The 17442-nt window shown below is 37.3% G+C and overlaps 1 protein-coding gene across 2 annotated transcripts; it reads right to left on the reverse strand.

The window, feature by feature from the left end:
• Positions 1-1905: 1905 nt before the first annotated feature.
• LOC117295443 (dual oxidase maturation factor 1-like) lies at positions 1906-15447 on the reverse strand. 2 transcript variants are annotated; one of them, XM_033778103.1, is made up of 9 exons: positions 14963-15447; positions 13051-13108; positions 12104-12241; positions 10768-10869; positions 10311-10464; positions 9768-9985; positions 9330-9511; positions 7627-7739; positions 1906-4171 (listed from the first exon to the last, which is right to left on the reverse strand). In XM_033778103.1, exons 1-9 carry the CDS (start codon positions 15125-15127, stop codon positions 4081-4083), a joined length of 1221 nt encoding a protein of 406 aa, XP_033633994.1. In that variant the 5' UTR covers positions 15128-15447; the 3' UTR covers positions 1906-4080. The 2 variants fall into 2 exon arrangements, with proteins under 2 accessions (XP_033633994.1, XP_033633995.1); XM_033778104.1 differs by lacking the exon at positions 7627-7739 and having other exon boundaries at positions 14963-15430.
• Between the last annotated feature and the right edge of the window lie 1995 nt (positions 15448-17442).

Genomic DNA, 17442 nt, shown 5'->3' on the forward strand with positions numbered 1-17442 from the left:
GGAATATCCCCACCCCGGGATTTATGCCAATGACGGGAAACAGGGATTGGTCTTCACAGTGCAAAACTTGGGTCTCATGATAAAGATGGTCAAAAACATGGAGGGACAAATTGACATTGTGTCCCCTCAAAAAGTGGGGACGTGTCCCCCGCCCCTACTTTAGATTGACGCCCATTACGGGACACAGGTTTTGGTCTTAGACAGTGCAATACTTGAGTTTCATGATAAAGACGGACAAAGACATGCATGGGGGCCATTTGGTATTGTGTCCACTCCCCCCCCCCCCCCCCCCCGATCGACGCAATTTGAATTAATTGCTGTTAGTTTCCCCGAAATGTAACTATAGAAATGTATTGATACACACTTGTTATGTTTAATTGTTATAATGTAAAAGATCTCGGTACTGATGCAATGACGGAATCTCTACTTTGGCAGAAACTCATACGCAAAGACTAAATAGGTTCAGTTTCACAAGGGCAACATTTCAACAAAAATGATAAAATAAGTTCAGCCAGTCATGATAGGAAATGTCATAAAACTAAACAAATGCTTTGAAGTAAAACTAATTACAAAACACATCATTTCTTTTTTGAGAGCTCCTGGAACCCTCTGACCATAGTCTGTCCATTTGTTGAATTTAAATCAAACTTTGTTTCCACGTCGGTCAATGCTTTTAGTTTTGGTTTGCTAACAACTTTGAAATTTTCATGAACTTTTTCATGAAGTGCCTTTCGGAAAGTAAGATGATATTTTACTATGGACTTTTACCAGTTACTTCCCACAAGTTTCCCAAAGGTTTGAACGAAATGTGTTTAAATTTAATGTATCTGACTTCCAGTTTTGGCACCTACTTCACATGTAAATTTGGAACGTTGGTAGGTACAGATTGCATTTTGTATATGCTCGTGACAAGCACCCAGAAACACTTACGTAAAAAGCCTGGTTATTCTTGGCTTAAAGATCACCTTGAGTGGTACAAAATGGTACGACCAATGGCCATTCATATAGTCGGACCCCAGTTACAATTAGCTTGCGATGGGTTTGCGAGTAGTTTGCCACGGATTTCTATAGGCATTTTCTTCCGGGACCCCGTGGGACTCCTTGTGGATGCGGGGTAAATTTAGGGAATCAGACCGGCACTCCGACGAGTTACTTCAAACTCGGACCATCTCGAACTTAAAACCCAGTATTTTGCATCACAAACAGATCGCCCATGATTGTTCGAATGGTCAATGTAGACTATGAAAGTTTTTGTGCACCAACAATAAATCGAATTCCCCAAAACGAAATAGAAACCTTTAAAATATGGTAATTTTTCAAAAAAATGAATGGCTTAGGTTATATTTAAACGATCAGAACAAATAAGGGAACAATACAAAACATAGCCAGCCCTCCCCCTGGTAATTGTCAATGACTAGCCTTCACAGTTGGTGTATCTCAACATATGCATAAAATAGCAAACCTGTGAAAATTTGAGCTCAATCGGTCATCAAAGTTGCGAGATAATAATTAAAGAAGAAAACACACTTGTCACACGAAGTTGTGTGCGTTTAGATGGTTGATTTCGAGACCTCATGTTCTAAACTTGAGGTCTCGAAATCAAATTCGTGGAAAATTACTTTTTTCTCCAAAACTATGGCACTTCAGAGGGCGTTGTTTCTCACAATGTTTTATACTATCAACCTCTCCCCATTACTCGTCACCAAGAAAGGTTTTATGCCAATAATTATTTTTAGTAATTACCAATAGTGTCCACTATCTTTAAATAGGCCATTTATGCGTGATTTGAAACTTTGTTGGGAAAACAGTATGGATTTTTGAATTTTCTGTTTTGTTATCTCCCATATAGTTAAACAAACTCCTTAAAAATCAACAAATTGTTAAATAGATATTCAACAAAACATTTGTAAAATATAAATCCATCTGCATATTTATTTCATAATCCGATTAATCCAATAAAAGATTGTGCAAATAGAAGATAACGGCACCTAAAAGTTACTACAGTAATGTACATCCATACGGGACTGCGTGAAGTATACACACGTATACTTTCTTCAACCATCAGCAATCTTTACAAAACATTTAAAAAATCACATGTCAGAAAAAAAACGAGAAAATATATACATGTACCTGTATTTGGTCTTTTTTTTGCATCACGTCTAAAGTTTATTGTTTAAATTGTTCTATGGTTCGAAGTTTTTAGCTTGTAGTACACCAAGAAAATTGACCCCCAAAATAGGAGAGTGTTTAGTCACCTGTAGTTACTCATACACCGGCAAGACCACCATAGTCGTCAGTGCGTTCGAAATGTCGAGTGTGCATTCATAGAGTTTGCATTTCTTAGAGTTATTGTGCAGGGAACCATGGGTGCTCTTGTTATTCAAATTTGACTTTACGTAGGCCTACGTCCCATGTATGTTCAGACATAAGCATACTAATAGGCAGGCAGAATATGGCAGCAATTGAGAGTGAGTATGCATTGAATTCCAATGGTGCGTTAAGGGGGGGGGGGGGTGTGTGGAACCAGGTTGCCTTGATGGGTTGAGTAGCAAGTAACTCAACCTCTGTCTGTCAATTTACAAAGAACAAACTATCATAATCTTTATTTTACAAATAATAAATCAGAATAGCAAAACTTATGGGGTCAATTTACATAATTTTGACTCAATAGATGATTGAATCTTTCAACCTTGTGACAAAAATTGCCGCAATTTACATCGAATATATTAATCCAAGCATTTTGACATTTTCAGCGTTTGGATATAAAATCACAAGTTTCATAACTGTAACCACTCGTAAAGAATACTACAAAATACATATATAGCATGCAGAAGATTGGTTAAACACTAGGAGCAGTCTTTAACTTGTAACTTCAAATAAACAAGTTTATAAAGGAACTACCGAAAATATATTTTAATTCTTCGATGTATAAAAGTAAATTAATATCAGTAATGTTAGCTAGTTAACGAGATAAAAATTGATATTTTAAAACAAATAGAAGCCTACTATTGACCTAGGAAACCAATGCAACTGCTGCTGTACACCACAAACAGTGCGAAGGACACGAAGAATTTAAAGCAGAGTGAACATAACCAAATTTCACAATTCCATTTAAAATTTTGCATAACACTTTGATTTTAGTTATCTAGTCAACCACGTGCACTACTTTTCTGCGCCCCTTTTTTAGTATTTGGATCATAAAATGAGCAGTGCCAAAAGTTCTGTTCTTTGCTTCGTCACAAACAATGCGACTTGTAGGAGACCAACATTATCCACCGCCCTGCCCCATACACATGTTTCACAAATACCAGTTCTATCAATATTTCTACATGCTACCTAGAATCAAGGCCTAATACCAATATTAAGTACTTTCAGTATCTAATTTAAACTTGAGTCACTTTTTAATCGTTTTTTTTGATGACAAACACTTCAGTATATATAATTGAAGTAGCTATGATTTATACCTAGACACATGAACACAGTAACAAGCTGTAAAAGTTACTGGGCAATGTCATAATAATAGAACTGCTTAAGCACATAACATTGTTAAACAAAGACACTCCATGCTTAGCAAAACAGACCAGCCGTACAGTCATGTGTTGTATCGCTACAGGCGGGTTCAACATTGACTGTCTGATTAGCAAATACATGTAATCGTATTTAGCAAAAATTATCTACCCAACAGCTTAGTATGATGTGCTACAATAGATTCCACAAATGATATACAGACTCGCAAATCAGAAATTGAAAAATGTACTTAAAAATGTTAAAAAGATAGAACTATTGTGTACAAGCTTTAAAACAAAAACATAAAAAAGAAAAGATTTTACTTACAGAAACACGCCTACTAAACAAATTCTTAGCTAGTTTGCCTTTACAAAGGGGGACTACAAGGGCGGCAGTTTTAGATGCGACAGTTGGACACCGATGAAGTGCTTTCTCAATATGGTCTCCTATATAACTTTTACAGCACTGATTTGTTAAAAACCTAAAATGTAAAGTTGAAAGTCTAGGCTTCTTATGCAATAATTTCCACAGGGTTGTCCATACCAGTCATCTGCACGTCGCCTCCATTCACTCCTAGTTGGTTGTTTCGGGTTTGATCTCCGTGAGGCGTATACCTTCGCTTGGAGGTGATTTTGCGGAGGGCTGAGACCTTTCTCCATGCAGTCTGTCAACCAAATAAGGTACATTAATTTGCATAAAAATGATTTTCATATATCCATTCACGGCTTTGTTTGTTTTCTGTCCATTTCATCGAATAAACACTTGTACTTTGAACACAGGTTTGGCACCAATACACTTTTGTTTAAACCACAGATTTTAACAAAGTGTACTCTCATCGCATACAATCATGTACGGTATTAAAAAAAAAAAAAAAAAAAAGTCGTGAAGCACAAACAAAACCATTACAAATCAAAATACATGCGTCGGTCTTGACGACGTCTCATTTATAAAAGTAGGTATTGCTTGTCTCGTTTTTTAAATGCATTTACTGAGTCAGAAAACTCAATTAGTGGGGTTAGTGTTTATTTAGAAAATCATGTACCAAACCTCGCATTTTCTCAAAGATGAAATAAATTCAAGGATTGTTCATGGCATTTGATGATTTTTTGTTGTTGAATAATACATTAGTTAGCCAAGTGATGAATACCAAACGGATGCTATTGGCAATTATGAATGGATTATTTGTTTTGAATCTAAATAATAGCACGGTTAGTTGAGCAGCCAAACAAAGGTGTGAGGCGGAAAATATGCATGGGACATGTAAACACAGAAGAAGTTATTTTTTATTTAATTAGCCTTAAACATTATTTCTTTTTTATTTATTTATTTATTTATTTATTTATTATTTTAGTTAATGTTACTTGAAACTTGTTAGTTCGGGTCATATTCGTTTAAAATTGTACCGTGTGCCAAAAAGAATTAGACTGACACATTTAATTGTTTACAATTCAAGTTGTTGTTAGTTTACTTCATGTACGTTATGTGGCAGTGCACCGTCGACTGCCAACCAGTCAGAGTGGCTGGAAACGAGAATGCGTGTCCAAACCTAGACACCGATGTCTACATTTTAGTTTCACATAATTTTCTGAAGACATAATTAGAAGTGTTGCAGTGCAGTTGGTTGTCTCAAAGTTAGCACTAAAACTGCCGCATGTGACAAGGTATATAAGCATGCTTACTGGGCCCAATTTCATAAAACATGTAAGTAGCCGTTTTGTGCTTACGGAGCGACCATAAAGCATAATTTCTATTTCATAAAGCAGTATACCATAAGAGACGCTGGCATAACCCGCGGTTAGCACACGAGTGACGTAACGATGCAAATCCATGGTGAACATGCATGCGCGACTAGAAATGTTCTGCTTACGCACATTTTCCTGCTACAGTAAGCACGGTTTTTTGTTTATGGGTGAACAGCTTTATGAAATTGAGCCCTGGTTAACTACTCAATAATGGGTGTTTAATATCGGCGGTATTGTGTTATGAGATGTCTATATGATATTTAGTATATATGAAGCATGAAACGTTCATTAAAGGATGTTGTAACATGCGGCATGTTTCTCAACTTTACATAATTTGTCGACTTAGGTCAATAAAAATATAAGCTCCCGCACGATCCAAGTGTAAATGACATGTGACACTCTACTTCCAGAACTTTTCAAATAGGATACTTCTACCTGATGCCTCGAGCTAACACACATTCAGAGTCGATTAAGCATTATTGTGTTAACCAATTAACTGAAAGACTGTCTTTAAATAGCTTGTTTTGAAACAGTCTAAAGCTGATTTTCTTTTCAAACGTGAACCTTTTAAAATCCCAAGTATACTACTGAAGTTGCTTAGAAACTATAAATTTACAAGCACCTTTAAATATTCTAGCACTGACAATAATAGTCATAAATTGTTGTTCTTCTAAATTGATTTAAAGCTTAAAAACGAAAGTGAAAGACCCTTATCTGTTTTGAGCATGACACATTGCAGTGTTGTACTCATCGAATAGTTACACATATTCTTGTTTGTTTATATTATTATTATTTGAAAAACACAGCAATGAGTGTGTGGTGTGATCAATGACTTGATTCATGGTGATGCAACTAATATTACAAGCATTTATGATAACAAAAGAATTGCACGGGTGACCTCGTATATCTTAGTTTGACAATGATGATGATTTGACATAAGCGAACATGGGATAGATACTGTAGATTGTGATTTGGGTATCCCATAGAGAAAGGACAACACGTTGAATGTGTGCAGAGTAAAATGCTAATGCATTTAAAACTTAAAGGCTGTGGACACTATTGGTAATTGTCAAAGACTAGTCTTCATAGTTGGTGTATCTCGACATATGCATAAAATAACAAACCTGTGAAAATTTGAGCTCAATCGGTCGTCGAATTTGGGAGATAATAATGAAAGAAAAAAACACCCTTGTCACACGAAGTTGTGTGCTTTCTGATGCTTGATTTCGAGACCTCAAGTTCTAAACTTGAGGTCTCGAAATCAAATTCGTGGAAAATTACTTCTTTCTCAAAAACTACGTCACTTCAGAGGGAGCTGTTTCTCACAATGTTTTATACCATTCATCTCTCCCCATTACTCGTAATCAAGAAAGGTTTTATGATGATAAATATTTTGAGTAATTACCAATAGTGTCCACTGCCTTTAATGATACGTTTTACTTATTTTGTTTGCTTTAAGCAAAGATAATAGAGCGCCTTGCGGCGCTCTATAATCTTTGCTTCAAGGCAATTAAGCCAAGCATTCTATTCCAACTGAACAGTGTTAAGCATATGACAGAAGACAGTGAATGAATAAATTAACAGTATATGGTTTTTCAGTCGCTTTGTCTTAATTTGCTTGTTCAAAATTGGAAATAGGGTAGCAGCTAGGTCTATTCACTTCCATATAGGCCTACTCGATTACATTACCGATAGGCCTTCCCGTACCCGTTAAATAACACAGAATATAAAAGTCATCATGGTACTGGCTATACCATGCTGACCTTTTTAATTGTATATTCTTTCAGTCAAATTTAAGTTTAAGACACTGGACACTACATGTAATTGTCAAAGACCAGTCTTATCACTTGGTGTATCTCAACATATCCATAAAATAACAAACCTGTGAAAATTTGAGCTCTATCGGCCGTCGAAGTTGCGAGATAATGATGAAAATAAAAAAAACACCCTTGTCACACGAAGTTCTGTGCTTTTAGATGCTTGATTTCGAGACCTCAAATTCTAAATCCGAGGTCTCGAAATCTAATTCGTGGAAAATTACTTCTCTCTTGAAAATTACGTTACTTCAGAGGGAGCCGTTTCTCAAAACGTTTTATACTATCAACCTTTCCCCATTACTCATTACCAAGTTAGGTTTTATGCTAATAATAATTTTGAGTAATTACCAATAGTGTCCACTGCCTTTAAAGGTTAGACATTCAAGTAATTAAAGTTAATATAGACTCGGTCATACATGTTAGTTTTGTCAGTTGACAACAAAAGTATAAATTAAGGAGAACGTTTCTTAAATGAATAAAGTCAGTGGATTATTAAGTTAATGTACTCGAGAAAAAAACATGCATTACAAAAGCAACATGCTTAAACTTGAGACACATACACATTGTCATCGGTGGTAGCGGACTCTTCCAGCAGGGAGGTGCGAGGTCTGCGCCTGGTTACAGCAAAGCGGGACTGCGCTCGTTGGCGGTACACGGCTTTACTTGTCAACATCTTATCAACAAAGACAGTTGGGAAAGGAAAAGAGGAGTACAGAGGGTGATGTTAAAAGGAGTGTTATAGAAGCACCACCTGGTCTTACCATCGTTGACCAAAGATAACCGTTAGAGACGGGATGGGGATGGGGATGGGGAGGGGTGGGGTGGGTAGCGAATGTTAACCAGGCTAACATTAACCATACAAAAAGGACATGTACTAACAAACAAAAGGACGCAAAGCATGGAGACCCTCCACCAGTGGAAATTCTATGGCACCAAACATATTTCTTACAAAGAAAAGTGAAGTTAAATAGATCCTAACCAAGTATTTGAATACGCGATTTTCTGAAGGAGTAAACTGTGCAGGTTGCCATCCACACGGCCATCACACATACTTAAAAATATGTGTGATGACACGCATATAATGTACAGAATTGTAAAACAACCTCATACGATTTGTTCTTCAACAACATTTTTAACATAGCTTTTGGAAGAAGATTGATTTGTTTCTGGATTTTAAAAGCACACTTGCGTAGTGTAAATTGTTTAACTTTGGTGAATAATGGAAATGGGAATAAATTAAATATAAAATTGCACTCCTAAATAATAAAAATGCTGAGGAGAAATACATTCAAAAACATTAGATGTTAAAAGCACACATTGTGGTACGTTTCAGTTAAAATGTGAAAAACAAAACAGACAAGAAGGTGTATGAATTCACATTGACAGGGTCACTGTCTTATGATTTCACAACTTGGAAGCTAAAAAATGTGACGTGACGAAAGAAACAGTTCAATTATTAATCGAAATTACACAATGTTAGTAAAAAGTACACTCAGATTATTGGGGGCTTTGATGACGTTAAATAAGTAATGGCCCCCTGGCCTCTGTGAACTATCGCATGTACTGGTTGACTGTTTCAAGTTGAATATCCCAGAGCATGGAATTATGACCCACAGTAAGTTGGATCATTTGAGCCGCATTGGCAACGTTGTAAAGGGTTTTTAAATTGAAAAAGATAAACAAATTTATATATATTTTTTATATGGAAAATAATTTTAAAATATTGCCACTTTATTTAGTAAAATCGAATTCTGATGGTCATAATGTTAGGCGAGTAGTTTTTTTTTTACTCCACTCCGAGATAAATATCGTTCAAAATACAATGCACCAGTGTCATTTGTTGTGTGTCAAGGAAGGTCGAGTTGGTTGTCCCATACATTACATGTTACAACCTTCTCAGCTCACTAAAGTTGCGTTTCAGTTGAAATTGAATACGATGCATGAACATCATGTGTCCAAGCATGTGTTTAAACTCAAACAACATACTGACACACTCAAACAACATACTGACACACACATACTGACAAATGTTGGTGTTTTTTATTTTAACTTAAATGGCCCTTTTAGTGTAGCCTTTTTAATTGATTGATATAATTGAACCGGTTTCCGAAGGAACCATCTCACTGTGGTAGACATTTTCAAGTCTCTTTTTTGTTTCTGGGGTGAAATTGTCAAAATCGTCTCGCTCCAGACCCCCCTTGACCATGATTTGAGTTCTTGGACCGTCTGGCGGCAAAGAGAGAAAAGATTGTTTTAAGCTAACCGATTCATTGTTGGAGCCGTGGCCATTGGAGGCCCCGTTGCTAGCACCACCAGTGTTTTTGTCGTACACAAAGGTCTCTTCGTAATCGGCCAGAGGGTCAATATTGAAGAAAGTGGATAACACATTCGGAAAGCGAATGTCCATGACGAACACAATGAAACCACTGACAACAGACACCAGACCTGAAACAAACAAGACAAGTAGTGTAATATTTGTCATCAGGAAACAAACAATTTCACAAAAGTGCTTCGAAAACGGTCTATAGCATTATTGTTCCGCAACGCATAAGTGGTACTGTAATTAATTTAAGTTTTATTAAAATCAGGTCTCATATAATATGACCAAGTAATGTTGTTTTTTACAATTTTATGTTCAGAGAGTAGTTTAACATTTTTATTCGATAAGCTATACAGTAGTTGTGGATGTCTTCGGACTTACCTGCCACAAGGCAAAGATAGAAGGTAGTACCATAGGTGAATGTCAGCTTCTTGTCTTCATTGAACGGTATGACAAGAGCGGTGGATCCAAAGCGAACAGAGGCCCACAAGACGTTACCCAACCACAAACATCCCCCGGTCATCATCAGGAAATAGCCGCAGTAACGTAGCACCATGAAGCTCAGCGCCATGGCCAAAATCCACAGTGGGAAGGCAGTCCTGTAAAACATTGGGAAGATTAACGGATTACAATTAGATTCAGTTTGTAATAATGCTAGAAAGATTACGCCAAGATTACGCCTGGGGATCAGGTTTTCAAAGTTTGAGCTGCACCAGTACCCGCTGTAACATTATCAGGAGCTGATCCAGAACAGTCAGCGTAACATTTGGTTATATAAAAGTATTTCTTAAAACTGATAGCTACAGTCTTGATTATAAGACTATACAAACAAACAAAATGGTCCGACAACAAACTTTTACAAACTATGCACGGTAAGGACATGAATATTAAAAATGCATAGCCTTAATTGTTTGAAATACATACCATACCAATATCCAAGCGTAGTAGCCAGCGGTACGGTAGGAGCGGCCCCAGCGGATGTCTTCTCCATCAAGAGTAAAGTATTCAGCGATCCACAGAATCGGATAGGGAGCGCCCTTCCACTGGGCTTCACGGAACTCACGATTGATACGTCCAGCTGTTTATTATTGTGGGCAGGTTTGGGTAATAATCATTATTTCAACATCTATCACATTGGTTATGGAACCAAAAGTTATGTGTTAAATAACAATATCGTTCGAGTCTGCCTGATGAGGACGGTCCATTATGCAGATTTAAATGTTAAAACATTGCCAAATTATACACTCCAGTAATCTTTCTTGGCACTTGATTCCAAGGTTGTCTGTTTACTAAGTGCTCCAATAACTCTCGTCATTAATCAAGGATACTTTATTGACACTAATAATTATTTGGATTTGAATTATGAGCGAAGGAAACTTACAGAATCGCCCGAACCCAATGCGTCCCTGTGATCCATAGAAGTGGAACCTTTCGTTGTAGTTGATAATCTCTTCGGGATGCTCTTCAACAGACCCGTTAGAAGCTAAGACGGGAAAACAATTGATATAATTTCTCGTAAGGGGGATTTCAATGTCAAAGATCACACGTTGGCAACAGTTTGCATAATATCGTAAAATCTAGGCAACAGTTACTTCAAAAGTAAAATCAGTTTAACATTATATTAGTTGGGGTAGATTAACACACATTCGAATCAATTGAACTTGGTCAAATGTGATTCATTTCAAATTAAAGGTTTAAAAGACTGCATTTTTTTAAACCTTATATGGGCACTTTATGTGGCCTCAGAAATAGCAATAAATGTTACTCTGTCTTTACTTTGATTTCAATGAAACGTGCCTTAATCAGCAATTGCTGTATAATATTTTATGATGACAGTGCAGTAATATAACATTGTTAACCGGAACTTCCTTTTTTGCAGCTTACGTGTATTTTTATCAGAAATACTTCCTCAAATCCCAAACTGATAACAGTTCAACATTTAAAACAATTTTTAAAACTGTAGTTATAGAGAATTCATTTTAGTTTTACCCATACACAAATGTGTTTTAGCAGCACTGTATACTCAGTACATTTTCCGAGTTCTAGTTGTAGAGTATTTCCAAAGCAAAGTGCAAACTAACACCAGTTGATCATCCGGGAATGAGCTCTGATCAATTAAACATGGGGCGGGGTTCGTAGTGGCTAAGGTATGAATGCTAACATGTGAGTGTCTCTCCCACGGGGATCAATCATAGTTAAAACCCCATTGGGTTTTGCTCACATCCTCACTCCACACAGTATTTATGAAAGTTCTTGTTGAAATCTTTTAAGGGTACGGCCAGTGGGCACGCATTAAGCACTTAACTACGTCCATAGCAACCCCTTTGTTTTGTTGTCAGTCTAAGTTCTAGGGGAAAGAATGACAAAAGCGTGATGTGTGTGTTTGGGAATGTACGGGATATATCCTGACACTGTATCAATATCGTCATCATTTGCATTCCTCTCAAAGTTCTGCCTGAAACGGCCCAGGCTATTAGCAATGTTCACAGACAAAGCTTACTTTCACATGTTTTTTACTGAGGTTTTAATAATCTGTCCCTCTCACGATCTCCTGATTCGTGGCTCTTTTCTAGATATCCATTCATTGAGTGCAAATTGTTTACAGTAATTTATGCACATTTTATGATTTTGAAAAAAAGACATGGTAAATTGTCTCTTTATTGTTGTTAAAAAAAAATAAATGATGTACAATTGACAACAACTACATAACTAGTTACCTTTGAGGGTAATGTTGACACTATTGAGACCAATTTTGACCCCAATGTCAGCTGTTATCTCATGTTTAAAGAAGGCCTTGTATGCAGTCTCAGTGTCATGAATCTCAGCAACTTCCCATTCCTGACCCCATGCTGATACTAAATGAACAATCAAATCAATTTATGTCAACAATTTAAAACACAAACGATATAATACGCAGTTTTTATAGTCAATTTCAGAGGCCTGGTTTCTTCTCTAACTATAAATTTTAAACTTACAATATGACTTGGCTTGGGCCCATTATAATACTGCTGCTAAATATCAGTCTAGGTGCCTTTTGCAAACTAATATTTATTTGTTTCCCTAGACTAAACAAACAGTACACGTGGTGTAATATATCTTCTTTACTGAGCATGCTTGGCCACTGGTTGAAATGTATACTTTTCTGCCGAAATAATATGACATCATTCATTTTATTTTCTTGAAATAAGTTGTTGATTTGGTTGATGCGTTATCCCCAAAGGCCGTGGGTAATATTTACACTACAACAGTGTATCAAAGTACACGTAGGCCTACATCATTCCACATCTACAACATTTCATATATTGAGCAATCCTTGTTTGAACTGGCTATGTGTCAATGATCATTGTGCAGATAAAACTCCTGATCAAAACATCAGTATCGACGAAAGGTCATACATTAACCTGGAAGGGTCCAGACTATCGAATTTTTTTATTTTTAGCTATCGGGAATTAAAAGGGGTTTCCCCGGGAAAGTTTTATTTCGCAACAAAGGTTGTGAAAAAATGTTTGATTGACAGCCCTTTAGCAGTGGAAGGCCACGATGTCGAGGGGGCGGGGGGGGGGGGGGTGCAGGAGTGGGTAGGCAGGGGGTGGAAGGGAGAAATAGATCATTTGGTGGATATGAACATATTAAAAAAAATATCTTAAAATAACACTAAACTTACACAATATTCCAGCTCCAATGAACATTGCCACCACAAAACGTATCAACGAATAAAGCCTCTGTAACCATCAAACACAAACAAAACTAAATTAATTGCGTCAAGATCATTATAATTTAAATAAAATAGATAAGCAATGGGCCTATATTATAATAAGGGAATCAACGTCGAGGTAAATTATCAAGAACCAGGCCTCGGTGGGTTTAAACCACTAGTTGAAAACCGATAAAACACACTTTGATTCCCAATCATAAATACCCTTTCGGTAAAAAAACATTAAAACTTTATGTCAAAAAGTAAAATAAATGCAAAAATTATAATTGTTCAATGATTTATTTCAACACAACACCCCTCCTGCTATGAAATGACAAGGCCCTCGGTTAAAACACCTCCTTACAAGGAGATTGCTGGGCGCGTCGCGCGTATCGCGTGATGTGGCACAACTGTTCCAGCCGTTGCTTTCGACCAATAGGAATGAAGAAACTGTCCTCAATCAATCAATCAATCAATCAATCAATCAAAGTTCATTAGTAGAGCACGAAAATCAAGAGTTTGTTCTAAGGCGCTGAGGCACAGTTGAATGGTTAGTAAGCCTGCTGGAACAGGTGAGCTTTAAGGAGTGTGTTGAATGAGGTGAGTGAGCTGGCATTTCTGATCTGTGTAGGAAGCGTATTCCACATTTTCGGGCCATATACAGAGAATGATCTCTCTGCTCACAACCGGTCATAAACACTGGTCATTAAGGGAATAAAAGAGTAGGCGACCCACGTGACGCGCTCTCCACCAATAGGATTATAGCGAAACTGTCCGAGGTATTTATGAATATTCATTTCATATACAGCAAGGGTCTGTTTTATTAAATTAATTATTTTCATTCAAACCCTATTTTTCAACAATTAATTTCTTTCGAAATCTTTGTTGGGGATTTTGGGGTAATGAACACACGAAGCAGCAGCTCTTAACAGTAAGATGTATTTTGAGAAACGTTTGTTTACGATCGCATTTCTGACGCTGTAGTTTTGAAGTCGATTTTGGCTTCAGGTACTCGTTTGATCTTATTAAATGTTAGAACACACAGTAATGACACAAGCACACACATTTTCAGTCACTTTTATTTTATTCACATGTTGTTTAATACAGGTAAGTTTCTAATTTTGGACTAGCCCGTCCGGGCTACCTAGAAGTACGTTTGACTAGCCCGCGGCACTCTTGACTAGTGATTGGGCTCCGGGCTAGTGTCTAAATCGAGCCCTGCTAATAATTATTTTGAGTAATTACCAATAGTATGTATGTTACCCAATAATGTGCACCCACACACCCCACACACTGCGGGCAAGCACACATGGACATGTGGTTGCTTAGTATAGTCCCATAAAATAGAATGTTATCAAAGCACCGGCTGACTTTTCGACCTTTTTATATCGAGCCTTATATTTCCAAACGAAAGCGTTTAGTTTCCTTAGAAATTATTGATCACAAGTCCAGGATGTACTGTACATATTGCATGGGTTGAATTATTGGATCTGGATTATTTGTAAAGAGGTATACCGCCACTCCCCATGTATTTTGACAGAGGCAAAATACATTGAATCTATCTATCTATACGGTGTAGTACATTCCTCTTACAGTATATAGAGTATAGTCGTAATAAATCATCAACAATGTCTTCACAAATATATTCTGAAGAAACACATAATTAACTTTAAATTTCTATTGGCCAATACACTACTTCAAGGCCCTTACTCGAAACAAGGAAATAGGTATGGCTTCAACATAGCTCCACACACATACCTTTCAGGAAAAATCCTATATCCGCAATATAAGAACCGACTCGTATTGGAGAAACAGTAGGGCCTACACTATGTGAAGTGTGCAAAATATGTGATAAAATAAAGGACGAACGATGTCCACATACCTGCGAGCCTCGTATACCAGGCAGAATAATGAAGAACGACAGTGCAATGATGATGAACGCAAATATAAACCCTGCCTCAGTCACGTCTGCCGTCACAGCTGTTTTATTTGGGCCATACTGCGTTTGCGCTCCCCCTTCTCGTAAGGCACTGTACGGGATTCCCATCTTGTGTCGACGGGGATTTATGACCTCTTCACACCAGTCGAAATACTTTCCCTTGGCAGCTTGAGTTCAAATCGAAACCCCCGTCTATTTGCAATAACGACAGCCCAAACTCGTTTAAAACCAATGGCAAGTGTTCCACTCGACACTTGCAAATCTTGTTGAGCTGTCCGTATAGTTCTGTTACCTTGTTTTGATGGGTCCGGTTGCTAAAAAAAGTCAACACCTAATATCAAACTTACAAGCTCACTGGGCGTCGCACACTGAAAACTTCATAACTACGCAAGGCAGGCAACCTTTTCCGCTTATTTCATTTACATATACAGTTCGTGTAAAGCGGATGTACATGTACATGGTCCAGCACGCACAGTTTTTGGGGGTCATTCTAATACCTTTATTCTGAACAATGGAAAGCAACCTTCAGTTAACAATGGAGCGCATGTTTGTGTAAATTTCTTGCATATGTAAGTAGGGCCTTGCTACATTGACAGGACCACTCTAAAAGAAGAAATAAATCTGACGTCATTGGTTGTTTTGTCATACTTGCTCTATGGTAAATTCAGGGGTGCGCAACTTGGTCCCGTGGGCGGGGCTTAATGATTGACAGTGTGCATTAATACAGCTGGTCCTTGGTGAAAAAAGGCAAATACAACCTGGTTTGTACCCCATAATTATCAGCAATTGCTGCTCCAGTTCCTCTATTTTCCATTGTTTTTAGTGCATCAACTGAAAATGAAACTGACACACACACACACCCATACACACCCGACAACGGTGAAAAGGCAGACATCCACGCTTGCATGGGTTCTATACTTTACTACATAATGCAAACTTAGAGTTACAAGGTACTTATAAATGTTTTAAAAATGTATATAAATTGAAATCTGACATCTTTGTGGGGAATTTGTGAGTCAAGTGCGCACTTGACTCACAAATTACAGCATTCAGTTTTAAGAGGTTTGCCAGCTTCTCGTTTAATGGTATATTAAACAAAAATGAGCCCTTAAAACATGTTGTACGTCATGTGTACGTTAACTGTGTCTGGTCATCATGAGAGTGACGTCATGCGTACGTTCTGACCGTCGTGTGTCTGCGTGTTGTATGACGTCTCGATGTAGTACTTTGGGGCTCTTTACCAAATTCACCTAACGTCATCATTACGATAATCTGGGTTGCGTAATTTTGTGCTACACCTTAGTGTAAAGGCCCTTCATATAGAGAAGTTGACAAGGGAGGTGTGGAGTACAAGCAGTATACAAGGCAACTTTAAGGTGACGCGGCGTTTTCACGTCATTAACCCCTTGAATCTCAAAATGGTTGACTTGGCACAACTATGCCTGTGTGAGCGGAATTATAGCACATCATTGTGTCATGGACTCAATAGATGCAACGTCACAGAAAGTATATTTTATTGCTTTGCCGAATGGGACGGAACACTTTCCCGAACTTTTTATTAGTGCAGTTAATGCAGTTTGTGCATGAAGGTAGAATTTAACACTTTCAGTGTAAATTCGCAGTCAGATATTTGGAACCTATTGTTGGAAGTCGAGCAATATTTCCATAAGTTTCTCATTTCAAAACTATCTTTTTGGTGTTGGAAGAAGTGGTGTGGTAAAAATAAAATAAATACAACTTCCCCAACGATTGCATTACGTATAGTCCCACATATGCCGATAGCCCGGCCGAGACAAACCCTATGTGACCCTTACGTCGTACAGGGTATAAAGTGTATAGCATGTTTTGTGAAGCTACCCCAATCACACGATACAATGCGGATTATTCTCTTAACAACAACAGATGTGATGATTTTGAGGTTGTTAGGGCACGGTACACCATTGCAGTCAATGATGGTGAACCCGTTTCACCTAGCATTGATAGTATCCCAAGAATCATGGAATATAAGTTTCGTAGTTAATTAATAACATAGAAAAGATGATTTGCCAGATACATAGGCCAAATCACTTTGGCGACTCAATTGGAGTGAAAAATATGTCCATATAAGCTGAAATGTGCAAAGAAATCCTTCGTGTACGGTACTTCTTTGGATTAGATAAAATATACGCACAAAATGATACAAAGATTATAAGAGAAATGCGAAATGTGAAATATTTTGTTTGTTTTAATTGATTTATTTTTTTGGCCGTTTTTTATATTATTTTTAAATAGCTACTTTTACAAGCTTTCGATTGTTGCACCCCCCCAAAAAAAAAAATCCAATTATAATATTTTGTTTAAAGGCAGTGGACACTATTGGAAATTACTCAAAATAATTATTAGCATAAAACCTCACTTGGTAACGAGTAATACGAGTAACATTG

This window comes from Asterias rubens, chromosome 10 (genome assembly GCF_902459465.1).
Source record: "Asterias rubens chromosome 10, eAstRub1.3, whole genome shotgun sequence".
Taxonomy (NCBI): domain Eukaryota; kingdom Metazoa; phylum Echinodermata; class Asteroidea; order Forcipulatida; family Asteriidae; genus Asterias; species Asterias rubens.